Source organism: Xyrauchen texanus, chromosome 47 (genome assembly GCF_025860055.1).
Source record: "Xyrauchen texanus isolate HMW12.3.18 chromosome 47, RBS_HiC_50CHRs, whole genome shotgun sequence".
Classification (NCBI taxonomy): Eukaryota; Metazoa; Chordata; class Actinopteri; order Cypriniformes; family Catostomidae; genus Xyrauchen; species Xyrauchen texanus.
Window position 1 is genome coordinate 26,033,210 of NC_068322.1, and position 27,615 is coordinate 26,060,824.

General features: G+C 40.9%; 1 protein-coding gene across 5 annotated transcripts in view; it reads right to left on the minus strand.

Annotated features, from left to right (window-relative positions):
* LOC127638713 (ubiquitin carboxyl-terminal hydrolase 15-like) overlaps positions 1–27,615 on the minus strand; it is an 86,110-nt gene that overhangs the window by 52,005 nt on the left and 6,490 nt on the right. For 3 of the 5 annotated variants that reach the window (XM_052120358.1, XM_052120357.1, XM_052120361.1), the window contains 5 exons: positions 26,601–26,727; positions 25,328–25,473; positions 18,297–18,355; positions 18,034–18,123; positions 17,439–17,580 (listed from right to left, as the gene is read on the minus strand). In XM_052120358.1, coding sequence (XP_051976318.1) covers positions 17,439–17,580; positions 18,034–18,123; positions 18,297–18,355; positions 25,328–25,473; positions 26,601–26,727 — 564 coding nt within the window. Of the gene's footprint in view, positions 1–17,438; positions 17,581–18,033; positions 18,124–18,296; positions 18,356–21,098; positions 21,284–25,327; positions 25,474–26,600; positions 26,728–27,615 lie in introns of those variants that run through there. The other 2 variants (XM_052120359.1, XM_052120362.1) reach the window with 2 other exon arrangements.

Sequence of the window (27,615 nt, forward strand, 5' to 3'; positions counted from 1 at the left end):
AAGGAGACTTGATTAGTATCACTATGGTAACTGCCTAGCAACCAGATGGGGTTACCCTAGCAACCGAGTAACAAATCACATATCTCTGCATCAGAAAAGCGTAGAGACTTCCGGGTTGACTTATTTCAATCAGGATGGCAAGGAGACTTGATTAGTATCACTATGGTAACTGCCTAGCAACCAGATGGGGTTACCCTAGCAACCGAGTAACAAATCACATATCTCTGCATCAGAAAAACGTAGAGACTTCCGGGTTGACTTATTTCAATCAGGATGGCAAGGAGACTTGATTAGTATCACTATGGTAACTGCCTAGCAACCAGATGGGGTTACCCTAGCAACCGAGTAACAAATCACATATCTCTGCACCAGAAAACAGTACAGATTTTTGGGTTGAATTATTTCACTCAGGATGGAAAGGAGCCATGTATTGTATTACCTTGCTAACTGCATAGCAACCACATGGGCTTACCCTAGCAACCTAGTAACAAATCACATATTTCTGCACCAGAAAATTATACAGACTTCTGGGTTGATTTATTTATGACCACAATTTCTGTTCTTTTCAAGCAGGCTATTTGATCGAGTTCTGCCACGGCAAGCACCACTCACATTTTCTTCAGGAAATGTACCTATCTAGTTAGTGGTGCTTGCAAAGCATCACTATTGTAATCTCACATACTTATTATTTTTATTTTATTTTTATTTTTATTTTTATATCTCTTAACAAAACTTGGCACCTAACTCGTCCCGCACCGTTTGGCGTAGACCCACGAATGAGGTGTCAAATCGAACGGCCTATTGAGGACACGTGTGCTATGACTTTTATAAGCTGATCGGGGTACGGTATTTGCCCCAGGGGCAAAAAAGCGGCCGAAAAATCACATAGACTTAACATTGAGACAAACTTTGACGCGTCACAGCTCCAAGCGAGGATTTCGTAGAAACGTGTGATTTGCCACATTTGAAGAGGCTGGCAGGCTCTGTAAGAGCATACCTCAATATGGGGTAAAAGTTGCACCCCTGGGGGCAGGAGCTGCCCAAAAATGCCCCAATTGACTTATAATGGTGTAGGACGGCCCATGAAATGAAAAGGCATAGGGATTTGTATTGAACATAGCTCTGGATCACAGTGTCATAGAGACGAGGGGGTGGGCTCATTTTACTCAGACGACCAATCAGTCTCTCAGGATCATTGTGAAGCTATCAAGCCACGCCCTAGCAACCATTAAGAGCACCTTAGCAACAAGTCCCATAGACTTCTATTGAAACAGATCAAAGGGATATCTCCGGATAGAAGTGTCATAGAAACACAAGGGTGGTCTCGTTTGACTCGGGACAGCAAACAGCCAATCATGCATCAAATCAACACTTCCTAGCCCCTCCCTAGCAACCATTGTCGAGCACCTTAACAACCAAAATCCATAGAGGGATATCTTCCATTCTGAATGTCACAGAGGCATGGGAGTTGGTTTATATCATTCATACTGACAAGCAGCCTTTGGAGATTCATGATTGGCAGCTGCCAAGCCACTCCCTAGCAACTACACAGAGTACCCTAGCAACCGTTTAGCAGTAACTATATCTCTGCACCAGAAAATCAGAGAGACTTCTGGGTTGATTTATTTCAATCAGGATGGCAAGGAGACTTGATTAGTATCACTATGGTAACTGCCTAGCAACCAGATGGGGTTACCCTAGCAACCGAGTAACAAATCACATATCTCTGCATCAGAAAAACGTAGAGACTTCCGGGTTGACTTATTTCAATCAGGATGGAAAGGACACTTCATTAGTATCACTATGGTAACTGCCTAGCAACCAGATGGGCTTACCCTAGCAACCAAGTAACAAATCACATATCTCTGCATCACAAAAACATAGAGACTTCCGGGTTGACTTATTTCAATCAGGCTGGCAAGGACACTTGATTAGTATCACTATGGTAACTGCCTAGCAACCAGATGGGGTTACCCTAGCAACCGAGTAACAAATCACATATCTCTGCACCACAAAATAGTACAGACCTCTGGGTTGATTTATTTCATTCAGGATGGCAAGGACACTTTATTACTATCACTATGGTAACTGCCTAGCAACCAGATGGGGTTACCCTAGCAACCAAGTAACAAATCACATATCTCTGCACCAGAAAATATCACAGACCTCTGGGTTGATTTATTTCACTCAGGATGGCAAGGACACTTGATTACTATCACTATGGTAACTGCCTAGCAACCAGATGGGGTTACCCTAGCAACCGAGTAACAAATCACATATCTCTGCACTAGAAAACAGTAGAGACTTCCGGGTTGACTTATTTTACTCAGGATGGCAAGGAGACTTCATTAGTATCACTATGGTAACTGCCTAGCAACCATATGGGGTTACCCTAGCAACCAAGTAACAAATCACATATCTCTGCATCAGAAAAACGTAGATACTTCTGGGTTGGTTTATTTCAATCAGGATGGCAAAGACACTTGATTATGATCACTATGGTAACTGCCTAGCAACAAGGAGGGGTTACCCTAGCAACCGAGTAACAAATCACATATCTCTGCACCAGAAAATTGAAGACAATTCTGGGTTGATTTATTTTAATCAGGATGGCAAGGAGACCTGATTACTATCACTATGGTAACTGCCTAGCAACCAGATGGGGTTACCCTAGCAACCGAGTAACAAATCACATATCTCTGCACCAGAAAACACTACAGACTTCCGGGTTGACTTATTTCACTCAGGATGGAAAGGAGCCATGTGTTGTATTACCTTGGTAACTGCATAGCAACCACTTGGGCTTACCCTAGCAACCGAGTAACAAATCACATATTTCTGCACCAGAAAATCGTACAGACTTCTGGGTTACATTTATTTATGACCATAATTTTTGTTCTTTTCAAGTTATAGCATGCTGTTTGACGAGTTTTGCCACGACAAGCACCACTCACATTTTCTTCAGGAAATGTACCTATCTAGTTAGTGGTGCTTGCAAAGCATCACTATTGTAATCTCACATACTTATTATACTTTTTATTTTTATTTTTATTATATCTCTTAACAAAACTTCGGCACCTAACTCGTCCCGCACCGTTTGGCGTAGACCCACGAATGAGGTGTCAAATCGAACGGCCTATTGAGGACACGTGTGCTATGACTTTTATAAGCGTATCGGGTACGGTATTTGCCCCAGGGGCAAAAAAGCGGCCGAAAAATCCCATAGACTTAACATTGAGACAAACTTTGACGCGTCACAGCTCCAAGCGAGGATTTCAGTAGAAACGTGTGATTTGCCACATTTGAAGAGGCTGGCAGGCTCTGTAAGAGCATACCTCAATATGGGGTAAAAGTTGCACCCCTGGGGGCAGGAGCTGCCCAAAAATGCCCCAATTGACTTATAATGGTGTAGGACGGCCCATGAAATGAAAAGGCATAGGGATTTGTATTGAACATAGCTCTGGATCACAGTGTCATAGAGACGAGGGGTGGGCTCATTTTACTCAGACGACCAATCAGTCTCTCAGGATCATTGTGAAGCTATCAAGCCACGCCCTAGCAACCATTAAGAGCACCTTAGCAACAAGTCCCATAGACTTCTATTGAAACAGATCAAAGGGATATCTCCGGATAGAAGTGTCATAGAAACACAAGGGTGGTCTCGTTTGACTCGGGACAGCAAACAGCCAATCATGCATCACTTCAACACTTCCTAGCCCCTCCCTAGCAACCATTGTCGAGCACCTTAACAACCAAAATCCATAGAGGGATATCTTCCATTCTGAATGTCACAGAGGCATGGGAGTTGGTTTATATCATTCATACTGACAAGCAGCCTTTGGAGATTCATGATTGGCAGCTGCCAAGCCACTCCCTAGCAACTACACAGAGTACCCTAGCAACCGTTTAGCAGTAACTATATCTCTGCACCAGAAAATCAGAGAGACTTCTGGGTTGATTTATTTCAATCAGGATGGCAAGGAGACTTGATAAGTATCACTATGTTAACTGCCTAGCAACCAGATGGGGTTACCCTAGCAACCGAGTAACAAATCACATATCTCTGCATCAGAAAAGCGTAGAGACTTCCGGGTTGACTTATTTCAATCAGGATGGCAAGGACACTTCATTAGTATCACTATGGTAACTGCCTAGCAACCAGATGGGCTTACCCTAGCAACCGAGTAACAAATCACATATCTCTGCATCACAAAAACATAGAGACTTCCGGGTTGACTTATTTCAATCAGGATGGCAAGGACACTTGATAAGTATCACTATGTTAACTGCCTAGCAACCAGATGGGGTTACCCTAGCAACCGAGTAACAAATCACATATCTCTGCATCAGAAAAACGTAGAGACTTCCGGGTTGACTTATTTCAATCAGGATGGCAAGGACACTTCATTAGTATCACTATGGTAACTGCCTAGCAACCACATGAGCTTACCCTAGCAACCGAGTAACAAATCACATATCTCTGCATCAGAAAAACGTACAGACTTCCGGGTTGACTTATTTCAATCAGGATGGCAAGGACACTTGATTAGTATCACTATGATTACTGCCTAGCAACCAGATGGGGTTACCCTAGCAACCGAGTAACAAATCACATATCTCTGCACCAGAAAATAGTACTGACTTCCGGGTTGATTTATTTCACTCAGGATGGCAAGGACACTTCATTACTATCACTATGGTAACTGCCTAGCAACCAGATGGGGTTACCCTAGCAACCGAGAAACAAATCACATATCTCGGCACCAGAAAAGAGTACAGACTTCCAGGTTGATTTATTTCAACCAGGATGGCAAGGACACTTCATTAGTATCAATATGGTAACTGCCTAGCAACCACATGGGGTTACCCTAGCAACCGAGTAACAAATCACATATCTCTGCATCAGAAAAACGTAGATACTTCTGGGTTGACTTATTTCAATCAGGATGGCAAGGACACTTGATTACTATCACTATGGTAACTGCCTAGCAACCAGATGGGGTTACCCTAGCAACCGAGTAACAAATCACATATCTCTGCACCAGAAAATAGTACTGACTTCGGGTTGATTTATTTCACTCAGGATCGCAAGGACACTTGATTACTATCACTATGGTAACTGCCTAGCAACCAGATGGGGTTACCCTAGCAACCGAGAAACAAATCACATATCTCGGCACCAGAAAAGAGTACAGACTTCCGGGTTGATTTATTTCACTCAGGATCGCAAGGACACTTGATTACTATCACTATGGTAACTGCCTAGCAACCAGATGGGGTTACCCTAGCAACCGAGAAACAAATCACATATCTCGGCACCAGAAAAGAGTACAGACTTCCGGGTTGATTTATTTCAACCAGGATGGCAAGGACACTTCATTAGTATCAATATGGTAACTGCCTAGCAACCAGATGGGGTTACCCTAGCAACCGAGTAACAAATCACATATCTCTGCACCAGAAAACACTACAGACTTCCGGGTTGACTTATTTCACTCAGGATGGAAAGGAGCCATGTATTGTATTACCTTGGTAACTGCATAGCAACCACATGGGCTTACCCTAGCAACCGAGTAACAAATCACATATTTCTGCACCAGAAAATCGTACAGACTTCTGGGCTGATTTATTTATGACCATAATTTTTTTCTTTTCAAGTTACAACATGCTGTTTGACGAGTTTTGCCACGGCAAGCACCACTCACATTTTCTTCAGGAAATGTACCTATCTAGTTACTTTATTATTTTTATTTTTTTATTTTTATATCTCTTAACAAAACTTCGGCACCTAACTCGTCCCGCACCGTTTGGCATAGACCCACGAATGAGGTGTCAAATCGAACGGCCTATTGAGGACACGTGTGCTATGACTTTTATAAGCGATCGGGGTACGGTATTTGCCCCAGGGGCAAAAAAGCGGCCGAAAAATCCCATTGACTTAACATTGAGACAAACTTTGACGCGTCACAGCTCCGAGCGAGGATTTCGCAGAAACGTGTGATTTGCCACATTTGAAGAGGCTGGCAGGCTCTGTAAGAGCATACCTCAATATGGGGTAAAAGTTGCACCCCTGGGGGCAGGAGCTGCCCAAAGTTGCCCCCATTGACTTACAATGGTGTAGGACGGCCCATGAAATAGGGATTTTTAATTAAACATAGCTCTGGATCACAGTGTCATAGAGACAAGGGGCCTGCCTCATTTTACTAAGACGACCAATCAGTCTCTCAGGATCATTGCAAAGCTATCAAGCCACGCCCTAGCAACCATTTAGAGGACCTTAGCAACAAGTCCCATAGACTTCTAATGAAAGAGATCAAAGGGATATCTCCGGCTAGAAGTGTCATACCAACACAAGGGTGGTCTCGTTTGACTCGGGGCAGCAAACAGCCAATCATGAATCACCTCAACACTTCCTAGCCCCTCCCTAGCAACTATTGTCGAGCACCTTAGCAACCAAAATCCATAGAGGGATATCTTCCATTCTGAATGTCACAGAGGCATGGGAGTTGATTTATGTCATTCATACTGACAAGCAGCCTTTGGAATTTCATGATTGGCAGCTGCCAAACCACTCCCTAGCAACTACACATAGTACCCTAGCAACCGAGTAACAAATCACATATCTCTACACCAGAAAATAGTACAGACTTCTGGGTTGATTTATTTCACTCAGGATGGCAAGGAAACTTGATTACTATCACTATGGAAACTGCCTAGCAACCAGATGGGGTTACCCTAGCAACCGAGTAACAAATCACATATCTCTGCACCAGAAAATAGTACAGACTTCCGGGTTGACTTATTTCAATAAGGATGGCAAGGAGACTTCATTACTATCACTATGGTAACTGCCTAGCAACCAGATGGGTTTACCCTAGCAACCGAGTAACAAATCACATATCTCTGCATCAGAAAAACGTAGAGACTTCTGGGTTGATTTATTTATGACCATAATTTTTGTTCTTTTCAAGCATGCTATTTGACGAGTTTTGCCACGGCAAGCACCACTCACATTTTCTTCAGGAAATGTACCTATCTAGTTTTTATTTTTTTTTTTTTTTTTATTATTTTTATATCTCTTAACAAAACTTCGGCACCTAACTCGTCCCGCACCGTTTGGCGTAGACCCACGAATGAGGTGTCAAATCAAACGGCCTATTGAGGACACGTGTGCTATGACTTTTATAAGCGATCGGGGTACGGTATTTGCCCCAGGGGCAAAAAAGCGGCCGAAAAATCCCATAGACTTAACATTGAGACAAACTTTGACGCGTCACAGCTCCAAGCGAGGATTTCGTAGAAACGTGTGATTTGCCACATTTGAAGAGGCTGGCAGGCTCTGTAAGAGCATACCTCAATATGGGGTAAAAGTTGCACCCCTGGGGGCAGGAGCTGCCCAAAAATGCCCCAATTGACTTATAATGGTGTAGGACGGCCCATGAAATGAAAAGGCATAGGGATTTGTATTGAACATAGCTCTGGATCACAGTGTCATAGAGACGAGGGGTGGGCTCATTTTACTCAGACGACCAATCAGTCTCTCAGGATCATTGTGAAGCTATCAAGCCACGCCCTAGCAACCATTAAGAGCACCTTAGCAACAAGTCCCATAGACTTCTATTGAAACATATCAAAGGGATATCTCCGGATAGAAGTGTCATAGAAACACAAGGGTGGTCTCGTTTGACTCGGGACAGCAAACAGCCAATCATGCATCAAATCAACACTTCCTAGCCCCTCCCTAGCAACCATTGTCGAGCACCTTAACAACCAAAATCCATAGAGGGATATCTTCCATTCTGAATGTCACAGAGGCATGGGAGTTGGTTTATATCATTCATACTGACAAGCAGCCTTTGGAGATTCATGATTGGCAGCTGCCAAGCCACTCCCTAGCAACTAAACAGAGTACCCTAGCAACCGTTTAGCAGTAACTATATCTCTGCACCAGAAAATCAGAGAGACTTCTGGGTTGATTTATTTCAATCAGGATGGCAAGGAGACTTGATTAGTATCACTATGGTAACTGCCTAGCAACCAGATGGGGTTACCCTAGCAACCGAGTAACAAATCACATATCTCTGCATCAGAAAAACGTAGAGACTTCCGGGTTGACTTATTTCAATCAGGATGGAAAGGACACTTCATTAGTATCACTATGGTAACTGCCTAGCAACCAGATGGGCTTACCCTAGCAACCGAGTAACAAATCACATATCTCTGCATCACAAAAACATAGAGACTTCCGGGTTGACTTATTTCAATCAGGCTGGCAAGGACACTTGATTAGTATCACTATGGTAACTGCCTAGCAACCAGATGGGGTTACCCTAGCAACCGAGTAACAAATCACATATCTCTGCACCACAAAATAGTACAGACCTCTGGGTTGATTTATTTCATTCAGGATGGCAAGGACACTTTATTACTATCACTATGGTAACTGCCTAGCAACCAGATGGGGTTACCCTAGCAACCAAGTAACAAATCACATATCTCTGCACCAGAAAATATCACAGACCTCTGGGTTGATTTATTTCACTCAGGATGGCAAGGACACTTGATTACTATCACTATGGTAACTGCCTAGCAACCAGATGGGGTTACCCTAGCAACCGAGTAACAAATCACATATCTCTGCACTAGAAAACAGTAGAGACTTCCGGGTTGACTTATTTTACTCAGGATGGCAAGGAGACTTCATTAGTATCACTATGGTAACTGCCTAGCAACCATATGGGGTTACCCTAGCAACCAAGTAACAAATCACATATCTCTGCATCAGAAAAACGTAGATACTTCTGGGTTGGTTTATTTCAATCAGGATGGCAAAGACACTTGATTATGATCACTATGGTAACTGCCTAGCAACAAGGAGGGGTTACCCTAGCAACCGAGTAACAAATCACATATCTCTGCACCAGAAAATTGAAGAGAATTCTGGGTTGATTTATTTTAATCAGGATGGCCAGGAGACTTGATTAGTATCACTATGGTAACTGCCTAGAAACCAGATGGGGTTAACCTAGCAACCGAGTAACAAATCACATATCTTTCCACCAGAAATTTGTAGAGATTTCCGGGTTGACTTATTTCACTCAGGATGGCAAGGAGACTTCATTACTATCACTATGGTAACTGCCTAGCAACCATATGGGGTTACCCTAGCAACCAAGTAACAAATCACATATCTCTGCATCAGAAAAACGTACAGACTTCTGGGTTGGTTTATTTCACTCAGGATGGCAAGGAGACCTGATTACTATCACTATGGTAACTGCCTAGCAACCAGATGGGGTTACCCTAGCAACCGAGTAACAAATCACATATCTCTGCACTACAAAACAGTACAGACTTCCGGGTTGACTTATTTTACTCAGGATGGCAAGGACACTTCATTAGTATCACTATGGTAACTGCCTAGCAACCATATGGGGTTACCCTAGCAACCAAGTAACAAATCACATATCTCTGCATCAGAAAAACGTAGATACTTCTGGGTTGGTTTATTTCAATCAGGATGGCAAAGACACTTGATTATGATCACTATGGTAACTGCCTAGCAACAAGGAGGGGTTACCCTAGCAACCGAGTAACAAATCACATATCTCTGCACCAGAAAATTGAAGAGAATTCTGGGTTGATTTATTTTAATCAGGATGGCCAGGAGACTTGATTAGTATCACTATGGTAACTGCCTAGCAACCAGATGGGCTTACCCTAGCAACAGAGTAACAAATCACATATCTCTGCATCACAAAAACATACAGACTTCCGGTTTGACTTATTTCAATCAGGATGGCAAGGACACTTGATTAGTATCACTATGGTGACTGCCTAGCAACCACATGGGGTTACCCTAGCAACCTACTAACAAATCACATATTTCTGCACCAGAACATTATACAGACTTCTGGGTTGATTTATTTATGACCACAATTTCTGTTCTTTTCAAGCAGGCTATTTGATCGAGTTTTGCCACGGCAAGCACCACTCACATTTTCTTCAGGAAATGTACCTATCTAGTTATTGTTCACATACTATTATTATACTTATTTTTATTTTATTTTATTTTATATCTCTTAACAAAACTTCGGCACCTAACTCGTCCCGCACCGTTTGGCGTAGACCCACGAATGAGGTGTCAAATCGAACGGCCTATTGAGGACACGTGTGCTATGACTTTTATAAGCGATCGGAGTACGGTATTTGCCCCAGGGGCAAAAAAGCGGCCGAAAAATCCCATTGACTTAACATTGAGACAAACTTTGACGCGTCACAGCTCCGAGCGAGGATTTCGCAGAAACGTGTGATTTGCCACATTTGAAGAGGCTGGCAGGCTCTGTAAGAGCATACCTCAATATGGGGTAAAAGTTGCACCCCTGGGGGCAGGAGCTGCCCAAAGTTGCCCCAATTGACTTACAATGGTGTAGGACGGCCCATGAAATAGGGATTTTTATTAAACATAGCTCTGGATCACAGTGTCATAGAGACAAGGGGCCTGGCCTCATTTTACTAAGACGACCAATCAGTCTCTCAGGATCATTGCAAAGCTATCAAGCCACGCCCTAGCAACCATTTAGAGGACCTTAGCAACAAGTCCCATAGACTTCTAATGAAAGAGATCAAAGGGATATCTCCGGCTAGAAGTGTCATACCAACACAAGGGTGGTCTCGTTTGACTCGGGACAGCAAACAGCCAATCATGAATCACCTCAACACTTCCTAGCCCCTCCCTAGCAACTATTGTCGAGCACCTTAGCAACCAAAATCCATAGAGGGATATCTTCCATTCTGAATGTCACAGAGGCATGGGAGTTGATTTATATCATTCATACTGACAAGCAGCCTTTGGAGATTTCATGATTGGCAGCTGCCAAGCCACTCCCTAGCAACTACACATAGTACCCTAGCAACCGAGTAACAAATCACATATCTCTACACCAGAAAATCAGTACAGACTTCTGGGTTGATTTATTTCACTCAGGATGGCAAGGAAACTTGATTACTATCACTATGGAAACTGCCTAGCAACCAGATGGGGTTACCCTAGCAACCGAGTAACAAATCACATATCTCTGCACCAGAAAATAGTACAGACTTCCGGGTTGACTTATTTCAATAAGGATGGCAAGGAGACTTCATTAGTATCACTATGGTAACTGCCTAGCAACCAGATGGGTTTACCCTAGCAACCGAGTAACAAATCACATATCTCTGCATCAGAAAAACGTAGAGACTTCTGGGTTGATTTATTTATGACCATAATTTTTGTTCTTTTCAAGCATGCTATTTGACTGAGTTTTGCCACGGCAAGCACCACTCACATTTTCTTCAGGAAATGTACCTATCTAGTTATTTATTTTTATTTTTATTTTTATATCTCTTAACAAAACTTCGGCACCTAACTCGTCCCAGCACCGTTTGGCGTAGACCCACGAATGAGGTGTCAAATCGAACGACCTATTGAGGACACGTGTGCTATGACTTTTATAAGCTGATCGGAGTACGGTATTTGCCCCAGGGGCAAAAAAGCGGCCGAAAAATCCCATAGACTTAACATTGAGACAAACTTTGACGCGTCACAGCTCCAAGCGAGGATTTCGTAGAAACGTGTGATTTGCCACATTTGAAGAGGCTGGCAGGCTCTGTAAGAGCATACCTCAATATGGGGTAAAAGCTGCACCCCTGGGGGGCAGGAGCTGCCCAAAAATGCCCCAATTGACTTATAATGGTGTAGGACGGCCCATGAAATGAAAAGGCATAGGGATTTGTATTGAACATAGCTCTGGATCACAGTGTCATAGAGACGAGGGGGTGGGCTCATTTTACTCAGACGACCAATCAGTCTCTCAGGATCATTGTGAAGCTATCAAGCCACGCCCTAGCAACCATTAAGAGCACCTTAGCAACAAGTCCCATACACTTCTATTGAAACATATCAAAGGGATATCTCCGGATAGAACTGTCATAGAAACACAAGGGTGGTCTCGTTTGACTCGGGACAGCAAACAGCCAATCATGCATCAAATCAACACTTCCTAGCCCCTCCCTAGCAACCATTGTCGAGCACCTTAACAACCAAAATCCATAGAGGGATATCTTCCATTCTGAATGTCACAGAGGCATGGGAGTTGGTTTATATCATTCATACTGACAAGCAGCCTTTGGAGATTCATGATTGGCAGCTGCCAAGCCACTCCCTAGCAACTAAACAGAGTACCCTAGCAACCGTTTAGCAGTAACTATATCTCTGCACCAGAAAATCAGAGAGACTTCTGGGTTGATTTATTTCAATCAGGATGGCAAGGAGACTTGATTAGTATCACTATGGTAACTGCCTAGCAACCAGATGGGGTTACCCTAGCAACCGAGTAACAAATCACATATCTCTGCATCAGAAAAACGTAGAGACTTCCGGGTTGACTTATTTCAATCAGGATGGAAAGGACACTTCATTAGTATCACTATGGTAACTGCCTAGCAACCAGATGGGCTTACCCTAGCAACCGAGTAACAAATCACATATCTCTGCATCACAAAAACATAGAGACTTCCGGGTTGACTTATTTCAATCAGGCTGGCAAGGACACTTGATTAGTATCACTATGGTAACTGCCTAGCAACCAGATGGGGTTACCCTAGCAACCGAGTAACAAATCACATATCTCTGCATCACAAAAACATACAGACTTCCGGTTTGACTTATTTCAATCAGGATGGCAAGGACACTTCATTAGTATCACTATGGTAACTGCCTAGCAACCACATGGGGTTACCCTAGCAACCTACTAACAAATCACATATTTCTGCACCAGAACATTATACAGACTTCTGGGTTGATTTATTTATGACCACAATTTCTGTTCTTTTCAAGCAGGCTATTTGGCTGAGTTTTGCCACGGCAAGCACCACTCACATTTTCTTCAGGAAATGTACCTATCTAGTTATTTTTATTTTTTTATTTTTCTTATTTTTTATATCTCTTAACAAAACTTCGGCACCTAACTCGTCCCGCACCGTTTGGCGTAGACCCACGAATGAGGTGTCAAATCGAACGGCCTATTGAGGACACGTGTGCTATGACTTTTATAAGCGATCGGGGTACGGTACTTGCCCCAGGGGCAAAAAAGCAGCCGAAAAATCCCATAGACTTAACATTGAGACAAACTTTGACGCGTCACAGCTCCAAGCGAGGATTTCGTAGAAACGTGTGATTTGCCACATTTGAAGAGGCTGGCAGGCTCTGTAAGAGCATACCTCAATATGGGGTAAAAGCTGCACCCCTGGGGGCAGGAGCTGCCCAAAAATGCCCCAATTGACTTATAATGGTGTAGGACGGCCCCTGAAATGAAAAGGCATAGGGATTTGTATTGAACATAGCTCTGGATCACAGTGTCATAGAGACGAGGGGTGGGCTCATTTTACTCAGACGACCAATCAGTCTCTCAGGATCATTGTGAAGCTATCAAGCCACGCCCTAGCAACCATTAAGAGCACCTTAGCAACAAGTCCCATAGACTTCTATTGAAACAGATCAAAGGGATATCTCCGGATAGAAGTGTCATAGAAACACAAGGGTGGTCTCGTTTTACTCGGGACAGCAAACAGCCAATCATGCATCAAATCAACACTTCCTAGCCCCTCCCTAGCAACCATTGTCGAGCACCTTAACAACCAAAATCCATAGAGGGATATCTTCCATTCTGAATGTCACAGAGGCATGGGAGTTGGTTTATATCATTCATACTGACAAGCAGCCTTTGGAGATTCATGATTGGCAGCTGCCAAGCCACTCCCTAGCAACTAAACAGAGTACCCTAGCAACCGTTTAGCAGTAACTATATCTCTGCACCAGAAAATCAGAGAGACTTCTGGGTTGATTTATTTCAATCAGGATGGCAAGGACACTTGATTAGTATCACTATGGTAACTGCCTAGCAACCAGATGGGGTTACCCTAGCAACCGAGTAACAAATCACATATCTCTGCATCAGAAAAACGTAGAGACTTCCGGGTTGACTTATTTCAATCAGGATGGAAAGGAGACTTCATTAGTATCACTATGGTAACTGCCTAGCAACCAGATGGGCTTACCCTAGCAACCGAGTAACAAATCACATATCTCTGCATCACAAAAACATACAGACTTCCGGTTTGACTTATTTCAATCAGGATGGCAAGGACACTTGATTAGTATCACTATGGTAACTGCCTAGCAACCACATGGGGTTACCCTAGCAACCTACTAACAAATCACATATTTCTGCACCAGAACATTATACAGACTTCTGGGTTGATTTATTTATGACCACAATTTCTGTTCTTTTCAAGCAGGCTATTTGACGAGTTTTGCCACGGCAAGCACCACTCACATTTTCTTCAGGAAATGTACCCATCTAGTTTTTATTTTTATTTTTATTTTTATATCTCTTAACAAAACTTCGGCACCTAACTCGTCCCGCACCGTTTGGCGTAGACCCACGAATGAGGTGTCAAATCGAACGGCCTATTGAGGACACGTGTGCTATGACTTTTATAAGCTGATCGGGGTACGGTATTTGCCCCAGGGGCAAAAAAGCGGCCGAAAAATCACATAGACTTAACATTGAGACAAACTTTGACGCGTCACAGCTCCAAGCGAGGATTTCAGTAGAAACGTGTGATTTGCCACATTTGAAGAGGCTGGCAGGCTCTGTAAGAGCATACCTCAATATGGGGTAAAAGCTGCACCCCTGGGGGCAGGAGCTGCCCAAAAATGCCCCAATTGACTTATAATGGTGTAGGACGGCCCCTGAAATGAAAAGGCATAGGGATTTGTATTGAACATAGCTCTGGATCACAGTGTCATAGAGACGAGGGGGTGGGCTCATTTTACTCAGACGACCAATCAGTCTCTCTGGATCATTGTGAAGCTATCAAGCCACGCCCTAGCAACCATTAAGAGCACCTTAGCAACAAGTCCCATAGACTTCTATTGAAACAGATCAAAGGGATATCTCCGGATAGAAGTGTCATAGAAACACAAGGGTGGTCTCGTTTTACTCGGGACAGCAAACAGCCAATCATGCATCAAATCAACACTTCCTAGCCCCTCCCTAGCAACCATTGTCGAGCACCTTAACAACCAAAATCCATAGAGGGATATCTTCCATTCTGAATGTCACAGAGGCATGGGAGTTGGTTTATATCATTCATACTGACAAGCAGCCTTTGGAGATTCATGATTGGCAGCTGCCAAGCCACTCCCTAGCAACTAAACAGAGTACCCTAGCAACCGTTTAGCAGTAACTATATCTCTGCACCAGAAAATCAGAGAGACTTCTGGGTTGATTTATTTCAATCAGGATGGCAAGGACACTTGATTAGTATCACTATGGTAACTGCCTAGCAACCACATGGGGTTACCCTAGCAACCTACTAACAAATCACATATTTCTGCACCAGAACATTATACAGACTTCTGGGTTGATTTATTTATGACCACAATTTCTGTTCTTTTCAAGCAGGCTATTTGACGAGTTTTGCCACGGCAAGCACCACTCACATTTTCTTCAGGAAATGTACCTATCTAGTTATATTTAAGAACAAACAAAAGCAGTCAATGCTCATGTCTGATTCACAGTTTGTTTCAGAGGCATGCAGCACAAGCCTGTCATGTGGAGCACACACATAAAGAGTTTTTAGTCTTATTTTCTTCATTTCATTCGTCCGAAAACTGTTTGCAAGAATAATGTGGTCTATAAGAATGCTGCAAATGTTCTCCAATCATCTCAGGAGGTGCTGCGAGTTTGCGCTTAACGTGCATTGTGAACGCAACTCTGCAGTTTCAGTAATATATTTTTTTGTATTAAATAAACAAAGACAAATGTGATTAAATCATAAAATAATACAAGAAACGTTCACCTTGAACCTAAAATGTTGTTCTATTTTATTTTCTTTAGGCAGCATTAACTGTATTACCAAAACACAAAACAAACACAAATTGGATGAGAACACACATTTAGCAGCATTATTTTGGGAGCATAAGGGAATTTATTATTTTATTATTGTCTTTAGTTCTTAATCTGTTGGCTATAAGTAATTTTCCATCTGTGTTGATGGATGCTTGCGTGATGGCAAATGTTGGAGATGGAAAATGTTTGGATTTGGGGAGATGGTTATATAAGGTTTAATGATCACTTCATTATTTTAATTGTTTTTGTTTAGTTTAAAGTGCAATTTTAATTTAGAAATGTCTTTTGTAAGGGGGCCTGGGTAGCTAAATCTAAGCGAGTATTGACGCTGACTGACACCCATGGAGTCACGAGTTGGAATCCAGGGCGTGCTGAGTGACTAAAGCAACCAGTGGTCCTAAGCAAACAATTGGCATGGTTGCTAGGTTGGGTAGAGTCACTTGGGCTAACCTTCTCGTGGTCACTATAATGTGATTCTCGTTCATGGTGGGGCACGTGGAGAGCTGTGCATGGATGCCGTGGAGAATAGCATGAAGCCTCCACATACACTAGTTCTCCGCGGTAACGTACTCAACAAGCAACATGATAAGATGCGCAATTTGACAATCTCAGACACGGAGACAACTGAGATTCATCCTCCGCCATCCTGAGTCACTACGCCACCACGAGGACTTGGAGCACAGTGGGAATCGGACGTTCCAAATTGGGGAGAAAAAATAGAAATGTCTTTTGTTTATGTTTTTCATGTTTCAATAAATTAATAAAAATTTTAAAGCAAAATCAATAAAGCAAAAAAAATTCTCCGACACTCATCAGGGGGGTTGACGATGTAATCGGATATAGAGATATTTAAGGCAACTGTCGCAAAAATATTTGTTACATATTTGCCCAGCCCTATTAGACACAGGTTTTTAAAAATCACTTTGATTCACACTGATTTCCCAATGAATCATTCAGACAGATCCGTAAACAATGTTGACCTATTAATTTGATTCAAGCACAAAACCTAGATCCCTATGGCTTGCAAGGCACATTTTACTCCACACAAGAGCTAAACGTAGGTAATGAGACATATTTAGAGCAGAGGAAAACTAGAAAAAGTACATTCACAAATAGACTTTATCATGAATTTTAAGATTTGATCAACCTGTGTGACTTTTCCACGACTGTAAATCACAATTTTAAAATTCTCTGGTATTTCCATGTTTTCCCTGACCATGGAAACCCCGACTTCATAAGGTGAAAAAAAAAAATATGATATTACTTATTGGCATTACAGTACATATCATTTGTGGTTAAATGTGTTTAATTGTCATGAAAATGCCAAAATGCAAAAAATCTAAATGGTCATTTTCTTTATGCAAAATATAATATCTTATTTGTGTCTGGGGTGAAATATGACAGACATGTTTTCATGAGATTCATCCATTCACATTAGGAGGAACTATAAAAACAGAGAAACCACAGATGACATGATCTCACCTGTGTGGCAGAGTTCATGAAGCAGGTGTTGCCGAGGTTCGACAGACCGCACAGTCCGGCCTTCTCACCGCGCCGCTGGTCTGAGTACTCAAAACTATTATATGGAGGATAGGATGGTAGACTGTAGCTGGAGTTCTTCAAACTGCAGAGACAAACGCATTTGAAAAGAAACACAAGAGACACTGCAGGAAACACTGTTCCAGACGAGGCAGCCACAGCACATTATCAGAGCAACAACCAACAACATGCAGGAACAGCACGGCAAACACATGATCAAAACACACACAATGAATAGTCACTGTTGTGTCATCCCTTTGATCTAGAAAACTAAGCCCACTTTTTGTCACATGAACATACGTATATAAAAAAAAATACCCAAACAAAGCTGAGAAATGCCCATCAGAAAGGCTGTGAGACCACCCACATTACCCCTCCCCCAAACCACACCCACATTTGCCCCTCCCCTAAACCACACGCACACAAAGGTCTTCCACCAACAAAGCCCTCCCTAAAGCCACTGCCAAGCAAGTAAGCCCCTCCCATAAGACAGCCCACACAGCTCCATGTACATAAGCCCCTCCCAGCACAGGCTTACTTGCGGCCGCTGAAGCTGCTGTTATGATTGTTTGTGAGGGATGAAGGGCAGATCTTTGGTAAAGCAGAGTGTGTGGAAGAGCCAGATGACCTTTAAAGACAAAAAGAGTTACAGGAGATAACAGCAAGCCACAAGAAGAACCACTGGGTTCAAGAACATTGAGAAGGCAAATTAAAGCAAAAGGTCAAGGGTACAAGCACTTCCTTTCTAAAGCAATGATATAATGATCAGACTGCACACATCATCATCGACAGATCACTTACTTCAGTGTGGAGCCACGAGGCCACGTGCCGTCTTCGTTCTTCTGCTCAATAACTAGAATCTGCAGAAAGATAAAGCAGTCAAACTGTTTGAGCCAGGCTCTACATATTATCAGGAATAATGGAATAAGTTTCCACTGCTATGCCGACGATACACAACTTTATATTTCAAAACCTGATGAGGCATCACATTTCTCTAAATTAGCAGAGTGTATCAATGAAATAAAAGATTGGATGGCCGAAAATTGATAAAATATTAAACAGGTTTCAGAAACATTTTCTGGAGATAGCTCTGGCAGTGGCTAGAAAATGCATTGCTGTCTCATGGAAGTCTGATTCCCCTCTATCTATAACTAGGTGGTATTTAGAAATGAATAGATGTGTGCCATTAGAAAAAAATAACATATAGTATTAGAAAGGGATACAATACTTTTATTAAAATCTGGCAACCCTATTGTTATGATGTGGTGTGGAAACAGGGGAAGGCAGACAGGTGATTAGGATCCAGTTGCGGTTTTATTGCAAATAACTAAATAAATAAACTCAAAGCAAAGTCCACGATGGGAAAACTTAACAAAACACAAAGGAAAACCCTCAATGGGGAAATAAACATGAACAGAGAACTAGGGCAGGGAACACAGACCAGGCTAACTACATTAACAAACATTCACGTTAACATACAATCAACGAAAGACAGCGACTAAACCAAAAACCAGGATATTTATACATGAACATAGAACTAAGGGGCCAATGAACAAACAGAACACCAAACAAGATAACGAGGGAAGAAACAGAGGCAAGTAGCAAGTTAACGAGGGACAGGTGAAAGCAATGACGGAAAACACGAACGCTAACAAAGAGACTATGGAGTTACATCAGGGACAAAAGTGAAAACTAAGGAATGCAAAAAGTGACGAAAATGGTAAACAAGAGGGAACAGTGAAACAAGACAGGGTAACCGTTACACCTATCTAGATTATGTGGATAATGTGATATTAGAATGTGATTGACCTCAAAGACATTGTTACATTACATATCTACTGTAGAATATTGGAGCACCTTTTTGGGGAGGGGGGTTGTTGTTTTTAATTATTTTTATTTTTTTATTTTAATTTTACTGTTTTTGTAAACTGAAAAACTGAAAATAAAGTATTCCAAAAAAAAAAAAGATTGGATGGCCAGAAATTTCCTTCTACTCAATTCTGACAAAACAGAGGTACTATTTATTAGACCAAAAAACTAAAAATAAGCCGCTAAAATATAATTTGACTCTAAATGGATGTACTGTAACTTAGGTGTTATATTTGATACCGATCTGTACTTTGAAAATCAAATTACCAGTGTTTGTAGAACAGCTTCCACCTAAGAAATATTGCTAAATTACAGCACATGCTCTCTGTTGCTGATGCCGAAAAACTAATTCATGACCTGAAGACTAGATTATTGTAATGCATTACTGGGAGGATGTCCAGCAAGATCAATAAATAAAATTCAATTGGTTCAAAATGCAGCAGCCAGAGTGCTAACAAGAACCAAGAAATATGATCATATTAGCACCATTTTATCATCGTTACATTGGCTACCTGTTAAATTCCGTATTAATTTAAATATTCTGTTAACCACGTACAAAGCTTTGAATGGTCTAGCTCCACAGTACTTAAGTGACCTTCTACCACGCTATATTCCATCACGTTCATTACGATCGCAAAATTCTGGCCTGTTAATAGTTCCTAGAATATCAAAATCCACAAAAGGAAGAAGATCCTTTTCATATTTGGCTCCTAAACTATGGAATAGTCTCCCTAACACTGTTCGAGATGCAGACACACTCTCTCAGTTTAAGTGTAGAGTAAAGACTCGTCTAATTAGCCAGACATACACCTAATTTATCCTCCAACCCACAATTATGCTGCTTTAGTTGGGTCTGCCGGAACCAGAAACCAGAAACATTGAGCATGATCTCTAACTCTGCAATAAATTGAATGGCATCTATGCAAATATTGTTTTATTTGTTTCCATGTCACAACCTCGGGACGCTTATCCTGAGGTCACCAGAACCGGCTGGATCCAGCTCCATTCCTGCTTCGTGTTGGACTCCACTGCTACGTGTTGCTGAATGATGACTAAATGCAGCCAGTGCCAGCCAAACATCACTTCAGTCTATTATGATGGACTTCAGAGGATGAAATGATGCCAACTCCAACCTGCATCACCTCGGTCTATTGATGGACTACGATCTTGAAATGGAATGCATAGACTAACTATTGCCAACAAAAGCCTTCATCAGCCAATTAACAAGGACAATTGCATCTATGTGAACTTCTGCAATTAATCAAGGATGGACTTCAAAGACATTGGTCATTAATCTTACAGTTCAAACACAATCAATGTTTAATCACTGAGCCTTAACACTTACTTAGTTTAATAATTTTAAACCATGACTTTAACTATACATAAGTTATATTTTCAAATTGTATTCATGATGTTAGTCAGAGGGGAACTGACCCCCACAGTGAGTCTGGTTTCTCCCAAGGTTATTTTTCTCCATTAATCTACATCTTATGCAGTTTTGTGTTCCTTGCCACAGTCGCCTACAGCTTGCTCACTGGGGTTATTAATACAATTATTATTTAATTATTTTTAAACACGATTAAGAATCGTATTTCATCTAATTACACAATGATGATTCATCGACATTATAGACATTACAGTTTTATCGTCTGTTAATGCTGATCTTCTGTAAAGCTGCTTTGAAACGATGTGTGTTGTGAAAGGCGCTATACAAATAAAATTGACTTGACTTACATCAGTCCAATCTGATCAGCTCCACATCTAGTACTCGCGGTCTCACACATATGGCCAAATTTAATCAGCGACTGGATATACGAGTGGCACTGTCACATAAAAACACAGTTCATTTTTCCCAACTCATGGCAATAAAGAAAATAATATATCTCCTCCAATATACATATGCATGTCAAAAATCGCGGGGTTATTCTTTACCAATTTTTACTGTTTGACAAACACATTAGTGCCGTTACTAATGTAAGTTTCTTTCAATTGATGTCTAGTGCTAAACTGAAGCATTTTCTCTCCATGCTTTTATTACTTCACGGCTGGATTATTGTTCCTCTCTGTATGCTGGTCTGCCCAATCTGCTTTATCTTGTTTTCAGATGGTTAAAAATGCTGCAGCTAGATTTTTAACTGGGCCTAAAAAGGGATCACATTACCCCTGTACTGGCTGCTCTTCATTGGCTTCATGTCAAGGCTAAAACTGATTTTAAAATTATTATCTATGTGTACAAGTCCCTGTCTTCTTGCTCCTCAATATATTATTGACCTTCGACACCCATTTTCACCTCCTAGAATGCTTAGATCTTGTAATCAACTTCTTTTATCAGTTCCCTGCTGTTGTTACAAGTCTAAGGGAGATTGAGCCTTCTCTGTTGGCGCCCCAAACTCTGGAACAGTCTCCCTTTACGTGTAAGGTCCACCTCATCTTTAGCCATTTTAAAATCTTCTTAAAACGTATCTTTACTCTGTATCTCTTGCTACTATTTAAGGTCAAGGTTACATTTTGTTTATCAGTGTTTTGTTCCGTTTGATTGTTTTCATATATATTTGTGTACTCTATTACGCTTTTGTAGCTAATTGAACAGCACTTTGGCTCAACTTTTGTTATTTTAAATGAGCTTTAGAAATAAAATTGATTGACTTGACAACATGAATGAAGGACAGATACAGGGAAATGATTAGAATAGGAAAATGTGCATTTGCCTGTTGCTGTTTATTTATTTGCACTTTGTAGGTTAAAGATGTGCATATATTGGGTCTGTTTTTAAAAGGTAAATGGTCTGCGCTTATATAGCGCCTTTTTAACCTTAGCAGTATTCAAAGTGCTTTACACTGCGTCTCATTCACACGCCAATGACGGCAGAGCTGCCATGCAAGGTGCTAGCCTGCCATTGGGAGCAACTTGGGGTTCAGTGTCTTGCCCAAGGACATATCGGCATGTGGGCCAACCCAGTGATCAGTGGCCAACCTGCTCTACCACCTGAGCCACAGCCGCCCCACATTTTTACATTAGAGTTGTGCAACAGTTTAAAAATATGATCTAATATTTGTGGTCTGGCTGCAAAATTTATCGAGATTACAACTACAGCTGCCACAATTAACTAATCGTGAGAAGTGTCAAAACAGCAGTCTATGTATGTCTAATCATGCAGTGCCAAAATTGTGATTTAATTAGCTATTTAACATGTGTTGTAAAAGTTGTATTAGTTAACATTAGTTAATGCACTATGAACTAACATGAACTAACAACGAATAATGATATATGTATTAACTAACATTAACAATGATTAATACATTAGGTAATGGGTATATTGTTAAGTGTTTGTACATGATACATAAATCATTAACTGATGTTCACAAATGGAACCATATTGTAAAGTGTTACTGGACTTTTTAGCTCCTACTCTGGGTGCAAGTGTTGCGTGCCTGTTACTGCATGGTTAGCTTGCATCAAGACGTCTTGAGTGAGTAGTTCAGTACAGTATTAAAGTCAAGTCTAAAAAAAATAAACTGAAAAAGATTGTGTTGATAAATAGGTTTATAGTGCATTTTCATCATGAGTTCAGCATGTACTGCATGGTTAAAGAGCGCCTCATCTCTGCTCTCACTGCAACTTTGGGACACCGCACACACGGTTCACACGCCCAGTTAAAAAACTGTAACGTGCTGCGTTCAATACCTGAAAAATACTGCTTTTAGAGGCTGTATAATGAGGTAGGATGAAATGAAGGTGCTTTACAAGCTGTTCTGAGACCAGTTTCCTTAAGCGTTCCATTCATTCAAAAACACTGTTATTTAACATGTTTTCAGATGCAGCCACATTTTGTGTAAAACGGCCCTAACAAAAGTGTAGCTCGGATCAAGCGTCCTCCATCAATGTTGTTGCTACTGAATCGCACGTGCAAACAGAATCGGAAGAAAAATGGTCCAAAATAGATTACATCAATACGGGGGTTCATTTTGTATGGTTTTTTTTCTTCTGTTTCTTTCCGATTAAATAGATTTTGCCAATTTTGACAAAATTATTATTTTTTGAAATCCATATTTACCAAAAAAACATTGCAAATGCTATTAGTTACATATGTTGTAAATCCACCAAAGGCTGAATAAGGAAGAGAAAAAGTCTTAATTCCGCTCCCAATCTGATCAGTTGCACATGTGTGGCACGCTCCAAATGAACGATATACAGTAGGTTAACAACATGGAGACTGATAGAAAAGACAGCGGTAATATTCCCAGTTCGACTGTAAACAGTGTGACTGTAGCTCAACTTCGTTCATCATGCAGGTATACACCGGCTTAAGACCAGAACGCTGTGTGCGCTGAACGATCTCCTTTATTTTCTTTTTACCCATAAAAAAAATTAGTCAATTACGTGACAGATATGGGCGCTTCATTTCAAATCATGGAGAGGATATATATGAGAGAATCAAACATCCGGCGCTCTTTTTACTATGATGATTCAGCTAGGACGCTAATTATTGATTTGTTCTGTGATGTGTTACAAGTGTACTGCATCTATAACCAACATTTGGCAAGCGATCACTTTGACAAACTTTGCAAGTTGAATTGTAATGATGAATTATTTCATATTGCTGCGCTGCTCACTATCCGCGTCACTATCTGCAGGGGTTTATGAATATACACACAAATTGTTTGTTATACAAGTAGTTTCTAGATAAACTTGATCATTTATAGATACTGACTTCTAGATAACTTTCTGTGGCAGGGTGGAGGGCGGGGCCGGGTCATTATACACACCCGGTCCCTTATCAGGCTAATTAAGCCTCAGAGAGGGATAAAGGTCGACTGCGGAGGATTGTGCGGGAGAGAGAGACACAAACACACATAAAGGACATGTCCGTAAACTATCTCTCTCCTATCTCGCAGTCAGCCTTTATCCCTCTCGGAGGCTTGATAAACCTGATAAGGGACCGGGTGTGTATAATCACGACCCGGCCCCACCCTCCGCCCTGCCACATTTTCTAAATAGACATGGTTTAGATCAAATCAATACCTACACTGGCAGTATTTTGCAGTATTCTATAATTTCTGAACATCTGGGTTTATTAAATTGTAATTTATTTTACATTTCCACATGTTGATGCATCTGTCCATTTTTCTTGCACACCTTTGTTTCCTATAATGAAAAGAACTTGAATTGAAAAGAATTGTGAATTGTCCATAATTTGATAAAAATCGATACAACATTTTTTTTTGCCATATCCTCCAGCCCTAAATGCAAGAGGGAAAAGTCTTCTCGGATCTGCCCTTCCTCTTAAGATTCCTCATCTAGAAAGTTTCTAAGTGGGAAGTACTGGGACAGTAGGTGGGAAAGGGTCTATCATTAAAACACAAAAGGCTGCAATTTAATTAAATTGATATGTAGTCCGTATGTTCTGCGCACTGTAGAGCGAATGAGCACTCTGCTATCGGTCATCTACGAGTGATTATCAAGATGTTTTTAGTGTATAAACATCCGGCCGACTGTTTATTTGTTGAATTCAATTCGCAGTCTTTGCAGTTTAATAATCACACTAGGACATATTGTGATTTTTATTAATGCGCTGTATGTTTACAAAATGACACTGGTACATCAGATGGTATTGGTTTTTGGTATTGGAGCCATCAGAGTTTACAAGTACTTGAGTGCGGTAACGGACCCGACATCCACTACATTATTTTGAAATAATCAAAGCAAGTATTATCAACACGTCTTAAATGCTGCTGGAGGTTTTCTCAGAACTCACTTCACTTTTATTAGCCATTTTTGCTCAATGATTTGACTGAACTGGTGTTCCTGTGATTTTTATTAAGTGTATGAAGTCAGTTCCCCAAAAGTTCAGAGTGCTTGCAGAGTCACCACTGCTGCAGTTCAGATCAGCGCTACAAATGTAATGCAAATGGTGTCTGTTACACAAGATCACACATGATGAAAAATATGTAAACATGTGTTACCTGTCCCTGGTAGAGTCCAGCATCCTGAATGGTGCTGTTTGGTTTATTGAGTGGCTCAAACGTGTTGCTCATGTATTTATTCCATAACCGGGTCTCCTTCTCGTCTGGAATACTGAATAACTTCCGCATCTCTCGTTCAATGGAGTCTGTCACAAGCAAAATGTATCAATATATTTCACTGTTGATTTTTAAGAAAGAAAAACAAATAATAATGCACACACGCAGCTCTCCAACACCTGTGCAAAATGACTCCTGGGACAAATTACAATCAAAAGCCAAAATGTTTTATTTTTACATGTTTAAAAATGTCTTGATTTTTAATTAACTTTACGGTCACAACTATAACTAACTGTATGTGACATATTTATTTACTCTATATCAACATTTTCATTTATACACAGTTTGTTGTTTTAGTCTTTTGTTTGAAAATGCACCAGACCAAACTTTAATCAAATATTCAAACATTTGGAAAACTTTTCTTAATTTAAATAATAGCCTGTAATGTACTGAAGTATTATCTACTGTACTTTTAGAAGTTATCTTACTGTATTCTGAATTCTTTATGCTTTAGAGACGGTTATTAATTGCCCATGTTTAAGCAGTTTAGGATGTTGCATTGCGTGTAGCATGTTTTTACAGAAACTGTATATTATGCAACACAAGTTAAACATATTCTGACTTGCGCTTTCATTTGGTTCATTGTCTGTGCAGATCTAGTGTTTAATCTCATGTGTAAATAGGATGCATTTGAGTGAGGTAACTCAATTCTTAAAGTGATTCATTTTGCCAGTGTTCAGCACGTTAAACTCGCACAGCTCAAGAAAATCTTTTATAAACAGATGTTTCTCTAGATGGTTCTTCATCTGTTTATATATCGCAGTATTATTTTTATGCTCATCATATTTGTCAACAGTAAGCATTAAAAATAAATGTAATTATTGTCACAATGCATCCTTTTAGTCTCATATTGGTTATTATATCATTATCATTTATATGAATGTATAATGGAAGGTGTATATTTTGGGTGATGTAACAAGTCACCATTTCTTGAAGGTTTTCACCATTTTATTCCCCCTTTGCCTTGAATCATTCATTTGAACTGATCCAGTGGTGCGACACATGAATTAAAAGTTAAATATTCCATGTAGTCTCTCAGTTAATTAGAATGAAAGGCTGTAAATAAAACTAAAGTTGTTTTAGATCAATGCAGGACATGAAATATCAAGTAGTAAGAACAGATAAACTCTTATTTTCTTTACACTTATGCGAGTACCTATGGTGTCTGCTTTGCTGAATCTTTTCGTGATGACATTGTCTATGTTGCTGTCTTCACATAGTTTCAGTTCGGTCAGGTAGACTTCCACCTTACAGTGTTTCACGAACATCCCCTGCTCCACCACCTGAACAACAACAGCCAGAAAATCCAGATTAGAGTTTGTGTGCATGACTTATTCACAGCCATTTAACACTTGCAGCAAATCACAACTTGACCATCAAATAAATTGCTATTTGTATTTATAGTCCAATAACTAATCCACAAACATCTTTAACAGTCAGACTGATGTTATCACAATGCACTAAAAGTGATATATCAACATTGGAAAGTTGTATGTAGCCTCTAGAAATTTCCATGACAATTACAAGACTTTTAAAATATTTATTTAATTTCCGTGACATTCCCAGGGTTGGAAATCACAATTTGTAATAACTCCCTGTTATTTCCAAATGGAAAGCTTTCAAGTGGACTGTGTTGCTACTGACTTGTTCTGGACTTTGATAAAGGTAAACCAGAGACTAATTTTGTCAAATGTCCTGTTTTTCATGAGCGAGGGAACCCTTTTCATCGGAGAATAATAAAGCCAGCCTTCTTGAAGTGTCATAACTATGCGCAGCTGTTATCTTGTCAGGTGAGCTTTTGAGCGTGTCACGCTGGCCGTCAATGTGTTGATACAAGCAAACCGGAGAAACGCTTATTTTAGCAACAGAGCTGAACAGCTGAAGAACTCCAGACTATTTATTTCACACAGCCTCTCGGCTAACGGACCACCACACAGCAAACGCCAGAGGAAAACCCTGCTGAACTGAGGCCCAGGGTCCGAACGATTATCCTCAGCAGGAACACACCAGCAGCTGGCGTCCTCACTGGATCACCAGTTCACAAGTGATATTTATGACCCTGACCTTTTATCACAATTCCCTCACAAACCTCCATGCAGTTTGACGACAGCAGGCAATTCTGATCCTTCAAAACAAAGTTAAGCGCAAACCCAGCGTTCTCCGTCAAACAG